Consider the following 17,262-nt stretch of genomic DNA (forward strand, 5'->3'; position numbering starts at 1 on the left):
CCAAAAGGGGAAGTTCCACTTTAAGGACTGCTCCCCTGCTCCCCATTAAGGATTGGCACCTTTGGGGGGCGGGGGGGAGCAGGTACCCAAATTTGACAGGTACCCACTCCCATTTCCGATCCAATCGCCTAGGCAATCAGAAGGTGTCCTCCCTCCCTCCCTGTAGTCTTTTGGGATACTTGACAGGTCCCAGAAGACTACAGAACCATTCATGAAGCGCAGCACTACTCGCGCATGCTCAGTGGGTACCCGGCTGTGAGGTCGCAAGCTATCACAGCCGGGTGCCCACATTGAAGATGCTGGCCTCCTGGAATCCAGTACGGCCGGTGAAACGGGCTGCTGGGGACACACCACGGGACCGAGGGACAGTTTTTGTAGCTGATGACTTTTATTTTTTGATAGGTGAGTGGAACTCCACTTTAAGGACAGTAAACTGACCCTTTATTTAAAAAGTTTGAAGACCTCTGCTGTAGAGTTTTATAGAGACTATGCTATGCAGCCACATGTTACCCTGATTGAGCCACAAAGACATTGTTGTGAAGAGTCCATGTTCGTGCAGCTTTCATAATCTTATTCATGTTATTCTGCAGAGTATATATGCTCTTTGCCATTCTAATCCTATTTTGTTCCTGGTTAGTAAACTGCAAGTTCCAGCTTCTCTGTCTGACCATTTCTACAATTACAAATCCTGTTACAGGAACATGCAAATAATAACATTAAAGACAACCAATTAGCCACTAAAATGTTGAAGTATTTTCCTTAGTATAGATTAGGAAACTGGAGTGCAACTTTTTTGCTGCAAAGCTGCAATCTACAGTATAATTATGTTCTGATGTCCTAGGGCTCAAGATCAGATCTAGGTGTCTTGCAATCAACCTCCACCCTAAATTCCACCTGTCCTTAAGAAACAGAAATTATACTTTATTTTGTACACACATCTCAGAATGAACAGTGATGCCTCAACCATTTCACCTCAAGAGACTGGGAATAGTGGTTTTCCATTTCCTGTAGATATCCTAAGAAATTAGGTTGTCCTGGGCAAACCCACCATCAGACTAACGGAACATACATTTTTTTTGCACATATAATTTTTGTAAGCCACGTTAAAGAATGAGCAAAACAACTTCTAATTTACAGTACATTTATTTTTCAGTGCATTATAAAAATAATTCCATCATGTGTGGATTGCATGTGGGTGTCCCCACCATAAAAAAACCCAAAAAAGACAAACCAAACACACCACAGTGTTTATATAGAAAATAATGAATTTCAAGCAGTCTGAGCAGGTAAATACACATGCCGAGAAAACACCATAGCATACAGAGGTTAAATTCATTGTGCACATTGAGTTCATTTTTATGAAAAACATTCTAAGATTTTAAGGCTTCTAACATTTTGCTATCAAAGTTTATGTAAAAAAATATTTATGAGAAAAAAAAAAAAACAGTCTGTGCATAAAAAGGTTGAGTGGTACAATCAGCAAGGCTGTAAACAGTACCAGGCTATGGCCCCACAGAAACAACAGATCCTTATTTAGTTATTGGAATGGTTTCCACGCTGCTGTAAGGAATGGTACCATCTCTCTAAACCCAGGTGAATATGGTGGACTATAGTCTATTTTTCTTTTCTTAGTTATGGATGCCACTTATACACCAATGATTTTTAGTGGCAAAGGTTTGGACCCTATTCCAGCTCTGGGCCCCACGCTATAGATAAATTTGCCCCTATGATAACCCTCCACTGACAATGGCAGTTATATCAACTGAAATGTCCTTTTATTTGACTAGAGCTATGTGCAAGATTATGATTAATCCAAGCAAACAATCATTTTACTTGTAATTTGATGTACAGAAAATTACTTGATTTTTTCAGGAGTCGTCTTTCGGAGGTGAACACGGTTGATAGAAAATGGTATGTCTATTGGTATTGTGACATGTCTGACAGTTATATAGTAACAAAAAGCTATGAGAGAAAAAAAAAAGGAAAAAAAAAAACAAGAACTGAAAGTAATAAAAGATCAGGAGCAAAGGCTGTGACCTTTATGGCTCCAATGTACCATTACTGATTACTTTGTTAACTAAGTGAATGCTGATCTGAAAAGGGATGCCAATACATGTGAGCTTACAGACTGCTAAGGCTAGGTTCACATCTCTGCATTCCTACGGGGCGCTTTTTGCTCATGCACGAGAGCCCATTCATTTGAATGGACTCCCGTGCCCCAGGACAGGCAGGGAAGAAGTCCCTGCACTTTTTCATAAAACGCAGCCCGCATGGGAACCTCGAGAACCTTGCGATTTACAGTGCGGATGGTGTGCCATTAGAATTAATAGCACCAGCCGGCAGGTCAGCATTCCTCTGTGCAGGTGGTGCGGCTGCACGGATTTTTGTGCAGATCCGCAGAGGCACCACCTGCACAGATGTGAACCAGGGGTAAATCAGTAGCGCAGCAAGGACTCTATGGGGTTTTTTACTAAAGCTGGTTCACTCAGTATCTGGCGCAGCTGTGCATGGTAACCAATCAGCTTCTAACCTCAGCTTATTCAATTAAGCTTTAGCAATAAAACCTGGAAGCTGATTGGTTTCTATGCAGAAGCGTACAAGATTCTGAGTGAACCAGCTTTAGTAATAAAAACCCCTATGTGACTACACAGAGGGGTCTTTTTCAACTAGGGTCCAATTATCTGTTAGAGCTCATGCACAAATAGCATCTGTTTAACACCTCTTAATGCCTTTTCTCCTGGCAGGAAAAAAATTTGCTTGAAAAATGCAGTAAAAGCCACAAATTTCACATATGTTTGAACACGGCACGTCTCTTGCCTTTGCAGGGTTTTTTCACCTATAAACACTCCTCTTCTAATATGTCTGTAATTGTGTGCATAGACACATAGGCTTACATAGAGGTTCTTTTACAGACAAAAAAACCCGCCAAACGCCGGTAAAGGCCCTGTTCACGCTGGTATTGAAAGTAGGAGTTTGGGGCGAGTTTTTAATTCTTCTCAAACTCCCAGTAAAGCAGTCTGCAATTAATACTATGGACAGCACACAGTGCTGTTCACATTATCAAAACATGAGGAGTTTGCGTTGTGTTGCTACGATTAAAAATTGAAGCACCATGTAGAGTTTGGAAGGAGTTGAAGCATCTCAACTGCTTTCTATTCAAGTCTGTGATAACACACCATAAACTCATTGACATGAGTTTGCAGCAAGTTTGTGACGTGTTTGCGGCACATTTGCAGGGAGTTAGGCCTTATTCACAGCGACCAAGAACAAACCCAGGCATCTAGAGGGCATTTTGAACTCTCGTCAAACACGCACAGGGGATTTGGGGAGCATTTTTAACTCACCTTTAATGTGCGTTTAACATGAAGCAAAACTCAATGTACAGTTAGGTCCCTATATATTTGGACACAGGCACAATTTTAGTTTTTTTCAGGTATTTACCAAAACATATTCAAGCTATAGTTCTATAATGGATATGGGCTGAAAGTGCACACTCTCAGGTTTAATTTGAGGGTATGTACATCCAAATTGGAGGAAGGGTTTAGGAATTACAGCTCTTAAGAGTAGGCATCCTCCTTTTTCAAGGGACCAAAAGTAATTGGACAATTGAATCAAAAACTGTTTCATGGCCAGGTGTGGGCTACTCCTTTGTTATTTCTTCATCAATTAAACAGGTAAAAACAAAACAACTGAAGACAGCTGCAGTTAGAGCCTGGCAAAGCATCAGAAAGGAGGAAACCCAGTCTTTGGTAATGTCCATGGGTTCCAGACTTCAGGAAGTCGTTGCCAGTAAAGAATTTGCAACAAAATATTACAAATGAACATTTTATTGATGATTGTATTCATTTGTCCAATTACATTTGAGCCCCTGAAAATGGAGGGACTGTGTATAAAAATGGCTGCAATTCCTAAAATGTGTACTTGATATTTATGTTCAACACCTTGAATTAAAGCTGAAAGTCTGCACTTCAAATTGGATTGTTTTGTTTTCATTTATTCTGGTGGCATACAGAGCCAAAAGTATGAAAATTGTGCCTGTGTCCAAATATATATGGACCTAAGTGTACAACTCGCACTAACTCTATAGATATGTTTGTTAAGCTTCAGTATTTTGAGCAAGTGTGAACAAGGCCTAAAGGTGGCATTTTTTGTGAGCTCAGTGTGCATGAGGCCTTAAAGTGTAAGCTTACTTTCACAGAAGTCTGTACACTGAACTAGCTACACCAGAGCCCGTAAGCATCATAATGCTCGCAATGGTGATCATGTGATCATGCTCAGCAAAGGGAATCTCTTTATTCTTCACAGACACCGTTTGGGAAGAAGAAGGCTCAAAAGAGATTCTTGTTGGTCAACATGGTCATGTGGGCATGATGACCATTGTTAGTGCAGCATAAGGTGTACGGATCATCTGTAAAAGTAAACTTACCCTTAAAAGTATATCTAAAGCCAAAACTTTTTCCGTTTTGAATGGCGTAGGGAATGGTTAAAACCTCTGCCAATTGTTTTGCCAGCTGTGTCCTATTGGGGAGATTTCCATTCACGTCCTCTAGTGTTGCAGCATGGTAGGGTGATCTGTGAATAAAAACACCACATCGCCTGAAGATAAGACCAAGCACAAATAGAAATCAAAATGGGACTTCTCAACAAAAGCACATTGAAAAATAATTTGTATAAGATCCAAGGAACAAATCTCCCAATTGGTAGCTTTGTCTTGTATTCTTCTTCTTTTGACAACTCAAAATTCTGGATTTTTCTTGACTATTTGTCCTTGTGACAATGGTCACAGGGTGAATAGAGTGTGTAAATCTCCCTGATAGGGTCACAGGCAGCACAAAAACAAAAACCTGAAGAGGTTCTAACCCTTCAGCACGATATACAAAACTAAAAAAAAAGGTTTTGGCTTTAGATACACATCCCTAAGACCCTATTGACTCTGTTATGTTGTGAGAAGGTGCATGTTTCCAAATGTGTTGCAGCAATGGTTGGCATTGCAAACTATTTGTGATGGTGTAGTTCATTCTAAAAGGCACCCCAACATACCTTGCCAAGGCAATTCACTATGTGCCCTGCAGTATAGTGTGCTGTCAAAAAATGTTGCAGGTCCAATTTCTGGACCGCTGAGCTGCATGACATCCCATTCATTTTGGATTTCTCTGTTAAAAAAAATAACTGTGCGCTGCTCAACACACACTGCACATGTGTTGGTAATGTGTTAATCTAGCCTAAAGCCTGGTTGAAGTCTTCTAATTTGTTCTCAACCTTTAGATATGTAAAGATGCATGCTGTCATTTTTTTAGAGACTTTTTCATGTTTATTTTATGTACATACCAAAATCTCAATGTTTGCCATCCTATGTCAACACCTCCTTCTCTGCAGTAGAGACTGTATCAAGCATGTACATGTTACAGAGTGTAATATATGCATATGGTGTGCATGCCAAATATTCATTAGGAATCAGTGGAGGCCCATAGTAAAAGAAGGACTAATATATATATACACTATGAACGTCTGTACACAGTCATATTAACTCTTACATTTTGTTTTAAATGAAAAGTTCATTACAGAGCGATAGTTAGTGCCCAGCACCTTTACTATATATGGGAAGTGTCATTCAGACACTAAGAGCATCTGACAACCAAGAACATACAGGGGGAGATTTACAAAAACGGGAGCACACAGAAGCAGCTGCAGCTGTGCATCGTAACCAATCAGCTTCCAGGTTTTATTGTCAAAGCTTAATTGAACAAGCTGACGTTAGAAGCTGATTGGTCACCATGCACAGCTGCACCAGAGTTTGCACTCTCCAGTTTTAGTTAATCTCCCCTACAGTTTTCCAAGTTGCAGGACTTACCAGAACAAAACAAAACGTATTATGTTAGTTACTGTACTGCACATAAGCAGACTGGCTTAGAAACCGTCAACTGTTATATTGCATCATACATTGCCACAGAAGAAATGAATTTACTTGAAAAGACTAAACAATGTAACACGCACAGGAATATAAATAAGAATAATGCTATCTAGTGAGTTAACAATGGGATGTGCTCCCTGGACATTTTAGCACCTTTATATATTGCAGTATTTTCATAGAAAAAGCAATTACATAGAACTAGTACAAAAATATGATTATCAATACACATCATTTGCTCAGAATATCACAATGCCCATGTATAGTTGCTTGACTTTCATTTTCTGAGTGAGCTAGATGAGTGAGTGAGATGTGAGTATTATGACCTGGTCTGGGAACAATTGAAAATTGATCTTGTGCCTAAGGGAGAAAAGCATCTAAACAACAGGCCAGGGGGATGAGAATAGCCGCTCTGGATTGCTTAGGTCCCTGACCTGGGTATACTGTCTGGTAGTGTTGCCAGGATTACATGACTAGCTGAACAGAATTAAACAGTACACATGTTTCCTGGCTTGCAGCTTTAACATACCTGTAGTTTACACAGCTTCTGGTCTGCTTTGTATCTAAATGAATCCCCCTTTATGAACACTATATCAGGAATAAACTGTAAAGTTAAAGTGGTTGTAAACCTCTGAAATTAAATTTTAACAAGTAGTGTGTACTTGTCTCAATTAAGTGTCATTTATGTCTGCTGCCTTATTCCTCTGCTATCAGCATGAGTCACTTATGACACCAAGAGAAAAATGGTGACAGGGGAGGGACCTCCAGCAGATTGACAGCTCTGTTCTTGTGTACTGTGAGGAGGGGGGTGTGTCTCTTCCCTCCAATCAGCTCTCAGAGCTCCCTCACTGAGCACTACAGTGTGTAATTGCAGCTCTCTGCCCCCTGTTTTCTAAACTCTCAGATAAGCTTTATAAATTCTAGACTTTGAACAGATGTAGAGAAGATAAGACTGCAGATAAACAGGCACAAATTATGAAGGAGGATTTGTTCCTATATGTATCACCTGAAACCAGGGTATCTGTAAGGGTTTACAACCCCTTTAAGACAACTATATGCAAATAAGGCAGGCTTCTGGAAATGTTGGCCCCATGCTGCATTCAAAGTGGTGATTTTAAAACAAGTGGAGTTAAATGCATGCAGTTTAACAGTTCTGAAACCAATACATGACTTACTAATCTATTTGCACATAGGTGCTCTGTACTCTAAAGTTTAAAGTAATATTAACACTAAGCACTTTTTAGCTTAACATTGGGTACCATAAAAAAACATTCCCCAGTACACTAAAGGGTATGTGTAAAAAGGTATGTGTGCAGCTGAAATAACATACGGTAGTTATTTTAGGAAGGGTGCTAGGAAGGGTACTTTGGTGTAGTTTGCACATACACTGAAAGACCAACAAAACAAGAAGTTTCTTTGGATTAAGACTACTTATTCACAAAAATGATTTTAAAAAAGTATCAATTTGACCTATACTGAACTTTGTTGTACAGCCTGTTGTTCTCTGTTAACCTGTCCATAGACATGAAATGATTGTTGCCTGATCCAGCCAGTTGGTAAGACTATGTCTATGGCACCATTAGATACCCCTGGCAGCATGAACTCATTATCAACTGGAAAAGTGACAAGCTGCCAATATTTCCCTCAAGAAAATCTGGTCCTGGGAGGTAAAAGGACTGCTCTTTTGCTCCCATAAACAGAAATATGGATTTGCATAAAACTTATTAATGCAAAGCTGCCTTAAGAAATTTCCCCACAGGCAACATACTGCCTGTTTGACCTACCCTTCTCAGAGGTATAAGGCCACATTCAGCTATTTTATGGCATGGGCTCCTAAAAGTGAAAGTAAGAAGTATTCTTTTAAGGGATAACATGGTGGAGATACGTAATTGAATACATCCTATTCCCCTATACTCTTAAAAAATACAACTACAGGCACATTTAAAAATCCAGTAGTTTAAACATTGTAAAATTACACTGCAAAGCTACAATGCTATATCAATGCTCTTGTCCAATTATAAATATCTGGTGATCCTTCTAGTACCCCAAACTTCCTGCATCAGGGTGACAATGTAGATTACTATTCAGTGAAACCTCTTCAGCATTGTTAACCTATTGAGCATAGTGTTGTCACAGGCAGAGGATGAATGTTCTCAGTGGTGACAGCCCTGCTCCACAATGCCTTAGGGGTGATTATGGTTCTACTGGGCACCCTGTGTCTGTAGGAAGTGGCTCAGGGAATCCTCTTCCACCCCTCTTAGATTTGGCATACAGAAGAAAATTGAAGCTCATGTGTTGACAGAGGCTATGAAAAGGATTTCTTCCGTGCCTGGAAAAGGCAACTGAAATTACATTGCAGGTATCAAAAAGAAGCTAGGGTAGAGGATTATACTTTTTTATGACTATAGATGGACTTTAAATATATTCAATTGTGATTCCTTCTAAAACCTTCACATGGCTAGGAAAGACAGATATTCAAAAGGTCTCATTTGTATATTCTAACTCAAATACTGGATACTATCATCAAATGCATACTCAAGAAAATCATTTAAAAAAATTCAGCTACGTGGTGATAGTCCTCAAGTAACATTACATGACTACTTTTTTTCTGGATGTGAAGCAAACGTGTTAAAATCATGTGTGATTGGTGAAATATTTATTGAAGAATTATTAAATATGTATTTGGTAACTATGGCCATTATTTAATTAGGAAAAATATTTGGTAAATCCTTCATAGAATTAAATATATAATGCCACTCACTCAAATCAAAAGGAAAATTAAGCAACTTCTTCCTGTGGGTGACGGAATTGCGAAAAGCAAATGAAACCAACACCATGATATTGCACCTTGTTTATGCATCAAATATAAAGCAATATATTTTAAATCACATACCTACAAATTGAATTATTAAAGAACAGCCTTCCCCAGCACATGCAATAATAAGTTTGAATTTTTCTTTAGAATCCTGCTGAAGTCCTACTAATAATTATTGGATGAGTGTTTCATCTGTAGAACTGAAGCTAGTTATTCATTAGATTTTTCAGTGGAAACTACAGCACCTAAAATTTTTGAAAACTAAATATTTTTAGATGTTTAAAATGGCCGTGACTTTCAAGGTCTGTAAAGACTGAAATATTTTCTTAAATTACTCTTTTCATCTTCAGCGCAGAGTAATCTATTTGACACGTGTCCTTGTCTAGCATTCACTATGTTGTTATTCTAAAGGTCTTTATGTCACCAAGGTAGTTTTTTTTATATTCAGTTTGTGTGGAGTGGGGCAGGATTTAATCTCTTGCTGGGTTTCTACTGGTGCCAATGCTGCTGCTGGAAAAAAAACACTTTCCTCTTTGGTCTGACAGTAAGGGTCAGTGCTTGATTGTAAGCCAAAAGGACGTGCTCCTTCTCTAAAGTGCACTAACCAATATTTTTCCTTAGGTAATCAGTTACAAAAGAGTACATCAAGGTTCATTGAGTATTTTTCTACTACCATACTACTAATGGCTTCTTCAGAATATATGGAAAATGCACTTCAGAAACAGCAACCAGGAAGTCTGGCTCATAGCCATGGCTGTCCTATCTGAATCTGGGTGCCAGTGCGTAACCCATACCCAACTCCACCAAAATCTAGCTAGATGATTTTCAATATTTTTCCTTGAATGTAACCATTATGAGGTTACCATTTATTCAAACCAAATGAGTTTCATCATATCCAAAGTATGATAACAACTACCTGAATCACATAAACACTTTAAAGACAAATAAATGAATTATGTAGTAAAAGCTACAAAACTACTCATACAAATGCATTAATGAACACAGTCTATTAATGGAAATTAGTATATTAAAAGGTTAATTATGTGGCGACCAGATTCTAGGTTTATAACCGAAATGTCTGCTGTTCAAAAATCACAAAATCAAAAAGCCACATAAGAAATTAATTTACTGTATATTGGGTATAATTTAGGTAAAGTATGTTTGAGTTAATGCATAATTATTGAGCAAGTTGAATTTTTCTGTTAGTCATTTGTGGAAACTGACTTATAATGAGTAAAATATCTTCCACAAGATGTTTTTTGACATATAGACATTTAGAGTTGAATGGATAAAATTGATTGTGGCAAACTCAGTAATTAAAAAGAAAATAGAATTTAATATATTAATAGGCACATATTTTCAGTTGTAATGTACTTGTGTACACCATCCTAAATTCCTGAGATCAGTAAGGCTGAGCAAAGAGCGTTGATGATGAACATGATGTAGTAATACAAAGCAACCAATACATTTTCAGTTTTCTGGTCAAGTCAGTTAAGAGATGATTGATAAGTGGTTGCTACAGTATACTGCACATTGCACCGCATAATAGCTCCCTGTGCTGCCTTACTGAATAAGCCTAATAATGTTGAAAAAAAACACATTACATTGACTGTAATTAAGTAAGTTACAGTAAATTAAGGTATAATGTTCCAATTATAATTTCTTGCACTGACAAAACAAAACTTCATGAAGGCTCTTGCAATTCATCTTTATGCAATAAAAATTGCTTGGCTTTAATCTGTAGGCTGGAGTTTTATGAATTCGCAACAAGGCATAAGGTCCATATTATCAATTTTGACCCGTTTCACTGTCATCCAGCAGTGATGAAAAGATATCAACGGTTTGGTATCTTTGTTGCTGTTCATGTTTCAGTTTTGCATTTCTAGAGTTAACAGAGCCTGAATTGTCCTGGCCGGAACCTGGCTCTCCAAAGGCTGGTGTGTCTAAAAAAAATAGAAGTGCATTAATTCAAGAGGTAAAGTTTTGGTAGATATCATCACTTTCAATCTCATTGTCCCTGGGAAAGGGTTAAGTCATGGGGAGAGTTTGCTAAGTAGGCCAACTTGTTTCACTTTGATTTGAACCAAGTCTTAATGGATTTGCAAGTGTTCCCAAGCTAGCTAGAAGATACACACTGCCAGGTGCTAGAGAGAGAGGTCACTGGAGGCCTCATCAAAATGTTGCTATGGAGCCGATGATCTGTAGTTATGACCCTGGTGAGTGCTGACTAAAAACTACTAATATCAATTGCTTGGTGCTCCACCAAATGTGCTTGATACAGCAGATACCTAAATTATTGATATTTTTTATTTTCCTTCTCTAGCAGTCAATAATTTATATGAATAAAGTTGCATTAACTTAAGGTATTAAATACATTTTGAGAGTGTCAGTCCAAATTATATGCATTTTCCCATAGGCTTATGTAGTCACCTATATTGATAAAACATTGTCAATCACAGCAATACTGGTACCTGGAATCCCCTTCTCTAAAATTATTGTGATCAGATGTGCTAGGTCTTTAGTTTCAAGTCCATGTAGCGTAAAACTCTTACAACTTGTGGTAGTTCAAGTCCTAATTTTCATTGGTAAAGATATTAACATGTAAATTTGGCTTGTCTATACTCACCATGTATTCCTATCATATGCTCCAAAATTAACACTCGTTCTGCTAAAATTTTCAGAGCTTCTCTAAGTTGCTGCACAGCTTCACTCTATGGGAGAAATTTCTGAGTTAATAAATAAAAGATTTAAAGTATAACTAAATCAAAGAACAAAAATGTAATGGGTCACAGCATATCTGTCCCTAGTTGTGGTCACTGCATTAGGTTTCATTTTTCAGGGTGACAACATTTTTAACAGAAGTACAGAAACTAACTGTAGACTTTGCGGCAAGTGCAGTGCCCATGTCACCTCCTGTGAGATGAACTGTTTATTGTGGAAGTTGCTAATCCGTTCACTTCCCTCCCCCATGTAATGGATGGAAAAGAACTAAGGTAGACATATTTGAAGTCCAGCCTAGGCACCCACCATTACTACCTCCCTAGATACAGTTTGCGTGTGTGGGACAGAAAATGTGTCATTTGCAGGGTTACCAGGTATTTTAAGAATACCTATACTTAGCCTTCACTACCACTTTAAACATGTTAGACAACATCTTTTATTATTGTTGGCAGAGACAAAAAAAAAGGCAGGAGATGTTCCTGGTTAGAAGATGCAGTGGGGAAGGCACTTGGTGGTCCGTGGGGCTCAGCCCTCTCTCAGGTCACATGCTTTGTATCAGGAGCACTGACAGTAGCTCCTCTATGAATGTAGCCTACAATTAGTAGTTACAGTGCATCATTACAGTATTGTTAGGATGCATTTTTGCTGGTACTTTTGTAAAACCAAATTGATCTGCACGTAATGTCAGTTCTAGCACACCTACAATTGTGAAAAAGTTAATATACAAAAAAAGAGATTTACATAACTTTGTATATATCGTCATATAAGGGCCCAAGATCACCAACAGCTGCTTGTAAAAGCAGTTTTTATGTTTTTCTCCAAAACAGGTAAGCACAAAAAGCTTCTTCAGCACAAGTAGAGCAAACAATTCATACAGTAGTTCTTGTATAAAAGTAATTACAAGAACAGGCTCACCACTGGGGTTAGGGTTCCTCCTTGTTTCAGGGTGCAAGACAGGCCACAAGGGATTCAGCAACAAGCGTCTCAATTGCCAGAAATGTGAATCACTTCATTCTGCCTTATTAACACAGGTGCTGATTCCATCCTGCTTCTTGTTGAGATTCCCTTGCTTGTTTCTTAGCCCTTCAGGACCAGCATCCTTATAATCAGTGTTTTGAAAGTTTTTCCCTCCCAAAACTCTTCAAACCTCCAAAAATCTGGGTTCCTAATAAGGACTTGTGAATATATAAAGTTCGCTTGCAAATAACAAAACTTGTATTGGAGTCAAACAACCCAACAGTAGAGCACCTGACTGAGGACAGTTCTGAACAGTATTGCAGAGGGGAGCAGGTCCTGATGTGCCAATAGCGTCTGTCTCTAAGGGTAATATGCTACCTGGACCAATTGGGAGGATTCCTGGAAAGGATAGTGTGTTCGTATCCTATCCATATCCTTCTGGATCTTTTCCCTACCGCTATTAATTTTCCCTGACAGACAGGAAACCTGTCCCTACACTGTCCAGTTGCAAAATGCAAGCCAAGCCAGGGAGACAGAGTCTTAAATAGACTTTTCCTGACCCAAGACGGCTGCCAGAGACACATGGGGTGGCAGCATCCAACCGGATCTCTTCCCCAGTTACACAGGAATCCATAGAGGAACAGATTCCTCCCCCAGAGTTCCTCTCCTTCTGTAATGATGCTGTGATTGAGCGCTACCTGCATTGGAGAAAAGAGAATGCACTTGCCTAAACTCCCCCACACCCAACTTGTTTGACAGATGCTGTCCTCAGCATCACAACACAGTAAAGAGCAGCATGACAACTGTAATAAACATGGTTAAGGCAAAACAGGAAAAATACGTTCAAACAACATAATTTGAGTTTTCAGTGTCTTCAGTGAAGTCTGTTTCCACAGGTACTTGAGGGTTGCTTGCAATCTCCATACCACCTTCACCCAAACCCAGGACTATGTCTTTGGCTTGAAGGGGTTGTCTGTATTTCCATGGTTACTGTACCGTATTTCTCTGTCTCCAAGTTGGTAAGGAGCGGGGGATCGAGCAAGAGAGGAGGCAGGAACCATTCAATGGGGTCCTCCTGCACAGGTGGAATGTCCACAGGGTCGAGCACCTTGGTCCCCAGCTGGTTTGATGGAGCAATCACCACTTAATATGCAAGGCCTCAGTAGATTGCGGTTAAGCTGCCTATTCACGGGGTTTGGCCCCTTTGAGACTACATAATATACTGGGGTTGGTAAAAAGGGTTGTTTCTATATCCAATAAGGTGTACGCTCCTACTTAGGCTCCACCTTGCTGCCGCTGGTATTTTTTAAATTTTTTTACTAACACCTTTTCCCCGGTTGCAACGGCAGCTACTTTAGGATAGGGTCAGGAGCCAGTTCCTTGTGTCTGTCTAGTACCACCTTTTTGGCTTTTTGCATCCTCTCCCAATGTTCCTGCACCAGGTACTGGGTGTCAGAATGCTCTGGAGAGTCCAGTAGGAGGTCCACTGGCAACCACCCATAGAATCTGAACAGCAGGAAGAAGAGCAATAGACCATATTGTTGTAGGCCCATACTAGGATTCCCACGTGTTGATGCCATCTGTCTCAGTAACTCACTTCCAAAGTTCATAGCATACCCAGCAAGGTGCGGTTGAACCATTCACAGGCTCCAATACCCTGTGTGTGATAGGGAGTGCTGTGGAATTTTCAGATACCACTGAGGTGGCAGAACATGTTCATGGTCACTGATTTTAATTTTGGGCCCTGGTCAGAGAGTATACACCTGGGGCAACAGTAAGGATGGACTACATGCTCCAAGAACAATTTGGCTGTGGTTGGAGCTGTCTGAGGGTGAGCTAAATGTTGTCAAAAAGTCCATGGTGACCAGCTCAAAGGGCTCAGAGGTGGTGATAGACATAGGTGTCGCCTTTTCAGGAGGGGTCTTGTGCACAGTGCAGTTTCTACACTCTTGGCAAGCTTTGTGCACCCAGTCTGACAGCCAGGGGCAGAAGAAGTACCTTCTGAGCAGGAGACACAAAAGTTTCTGCCTGCAACGTTGAGTACATGGCAGACCTGAAGAATATGCGACTGGGGGACCACAACCTGTAGGATATCGCATTGTTCGGTGAGGATGCATTCAAAACTTTGTCCAGCATCTCAAGCCAATCCCACTGCCTCAGGATTGCTCGAGCAATGAGGGATAATTTTTGACATTCACAGGAGGATGGCTTGTGTCACTGTGAGAGGAAGCGTTGAATTGCATCAGATCCAGATGTTTTTGTTGGATCAACACCCATTCCTCTCAACTGTAGATATCGGCAACTTTCACCTGTGGGCCAGCATCCTGCTTCTTGAGGGCATGCAAGGCAGCCGATGTCAGCAAGACAGGTGCCACCTCAATATCTTCTTGACTAAAGTCCACATCCTCCAAAGCTGGTGCTCCACCAGAAACAGGACAAGGCGTCTGCATGTCCATTAAGTTTTCATGGCCGGTATTTAATCGTAAGTTTGAATAGTGCCAGACAGGCAGCCCACTCTCAGGACCTGTGTCATTACTTGGGTCACCTCCTGGTGGCACTGTTGTTTTCAGAGTCGAAGGGTGCACTTACGGTGGCCACCAGCGGGTGTCTCCCACCGGATGGGCTGTCCAAGTAATTAGGCTGCACCTGATGTGGGCTATTGGGAGGTATATAATCCTGCCCTTGACTGAAGTTTAGTGCTTCAGTGTTCTTCCTGCAAGCCGTTTCCCTGCTTGAGCCTGATCCTTGTTCCTGATCCTTGTAACCTTACCATGAGACCTGCTCCTGCTCCTTGTATCTCGCTTCCTGCTCCCTGCTCTACTTGTCTCTTGTCCTGACCTTGTCTTGTCCATGTGTGTTCTCTCCTTTTTGTATATAGTTAGTTAGTGCAAAAACCCCAAATAATAAGCTATCACGTTTTTTTATCACTTGCATTGTTTATGATTTACTGGTGTTGGTGTTGGGAGTGTGTCATTGTCTTAATAAACTTATTTTAACCTTATCCAATATGGTTCCTGATTCCTTAAGGTACAGCCTACTGATCTGATCACCCTTGCTGGATGATTAAATCTCTGACATAACACTGAAGTCATTAACGATCAGATTGGCTGTACCTGGGAAATAGGTCTCAGCATTTGCTAATTGCTGCAAGATGCATTCTGGGGAGGTTTTGTATTATGCACTGCTTGTAAGACAAGATGGGATATTGCAGCCAAATTTTGAAAGAGCAGACTAGGGAACAGTTCTTGGGATGCTTCTGTCTGGCTCACACTCTTGTTGATCAGGGCAGAGATTTGTTCAAAGAAATTCAGCCACTCATTCAAATCTGTGCAGAGTTGGCTTTGTCTAGTATACCTAAGGGTGTTGATGATTATTCTCCTCCTTTTAGTGTGTCTCAGGTGGAGTCTCAGGTATGGCTATTGGATAATGATAAACCCAATTTCCTTGAACATTATTCGTTACATTCACAAGAGCTGGATTGTATCAATGCAGTACGCGCTCTAGTCAGACAAAGGAATTGATATTGAGTTTTGTTCAGCCCCTACTCCAAACCTGGTCAGAAATATTAAGTTCAGCTTCAGCTAACATGCACCAATCCACTTCTGCCTCTAGACACCAGTTTACTCAAAGATCCCCCTCTCTGTTACCCATAGCAATCACAGCTGCAGTTCAGTATAACTGTCAGTATCCTGTCACCACTAGCTGCACATTTCCTGCATTTAAAACAGTGAAAACCCCCTATATTACTCCATTGCCCCTGGCAACCCTGCAGAAATCCTCCTCTGTAACTGCTCCCTCTTTTCCACTATCTCTCAGTGCTGCTACTACTCCTCCATCTGCTACACAATCTGTTAACAGCCTTCCAATCACTGACAAGGTTCCAGTCTCTAAACCTAAAAGAAAAGGACATTTTTCCCAACTCATACAATTCTGCCTCTGTTCTCTCTTGCCTGCACACATGCTGCTCCAGTCCAGTTGGCCTCCATGCCAGTAATTCCAGTGCTGCCTGCCACAACGCCAGCTGCTCTTTTCCCGTCTGCCACAGTGCCAGTTGCTCTGGTCAAGCCTGCCACCATGACAAATGCTCCAGTCAAGCCTGCCACCACACCTGTCACTTCAGTTCAGCCCATGTTAATTGAAACTTCTGCTTCAGACCTGCCTGTCGTTACCTCAACTGTGGCCAGTCCACTCCTGACTTATCCTCTGTCCTAGCTTCTGCCTTTCCATATCTGGGATTCTCAGCAACCAGGCCTCAGCCTACGGCAATTACATCTGCTCAACTGTGTCTTAGGAGTACCATCCATTCTTTGGACAGACTGCCTCATTCAACCAATTGGGGCCCTCGTCCTTTACTCCAAGTCAACCTGCATCCAGCCTGTGTTCCAGCGACCCAGCTTAACCTCAACATTATGTCACCAGCTATCCAGCCTACTGGTTCTCTGCCCACCATCCAGTTTGGCTCCATAGACTCTTTGCTGGTTAATCAAGCTGACCTCACTGCTCCCCTGACCATTGCCCAGCCTGATGGCATGCTGCCTACTAATGGGATCCAGTTCCCCTCTATACTACCTGCTGATGAGGTTCAACCTGCCTCTGTGTTTGTTGATGGGGTTCAGTCTGCCATTGGCACCCTGTTGTCCACTGCCAAATCGGCCTCTGGTGTTCTGCTATCCTCTGCCAAGCTTGCCTCTGATGCTCCTTTGCCAGTTGAACAGCTTGATGGTCCTGTGTTTGCTGTTCAGCCTAAGGGTCTTGTTCCTGATGTCCAGCCTGAGGGTCCTGTTCCTGATGCCCAGCCTGGTGGTCCTGTTCCTGATGTCCAGCCTGGTGGTCTTGTTCCTGTTGCCCAACCAGAGAGTCC

The 17,262-nt window shown here is 40.9% G+C and overlaps 1 protein-coding gene across 1 annotated transcript in view; it reads right to left on the reverse strand.

Annotated features, from left to right (window-relative positions):
• Positions 1-1,124: 1,124 nt before the first annotated feature.
• Positions 1,125-17,262, reverse strand: part of COL26A1 (collagen type XXVI alpha 1 chain) — a 556,823-nt gene continuing 540,685 nt past the window's right edge. The window contains exons 14-15 of the mRNA XM_089683751.1: positions 11,350-11,434; positions 1,125-10,666 (exon numbers count right to left, since the gene is read on the reverse strand). Coding sequence (XP_089539877.1) covers positions 10,512-10,666; positions 11,350-11,434 — 240 coding nt within the window. The 3' untranslated portion in view covers positions 1,125-10,511. The remainder of the gene's footprint in view (positions 10,667-11,349; positions 11,435-17,262) is intronic.

The sequence above is a fragment of the Staurois parvus genome, unplaced genomic scaffold (assembly GCF_062004578.1).
Source record: "Staurois parvus isolate SC_StPar_1 unplaced genomic scaffold, SC_StPar_1.0 ptg000321l, whole genome shotgun sequence".
Taxonomy (NCBI): domain Eukaryota; kingdom Metazoa; phylum Chordata; class Amphibia; order Anura; family Ranidae; genus Staurois; species Staurois parvus.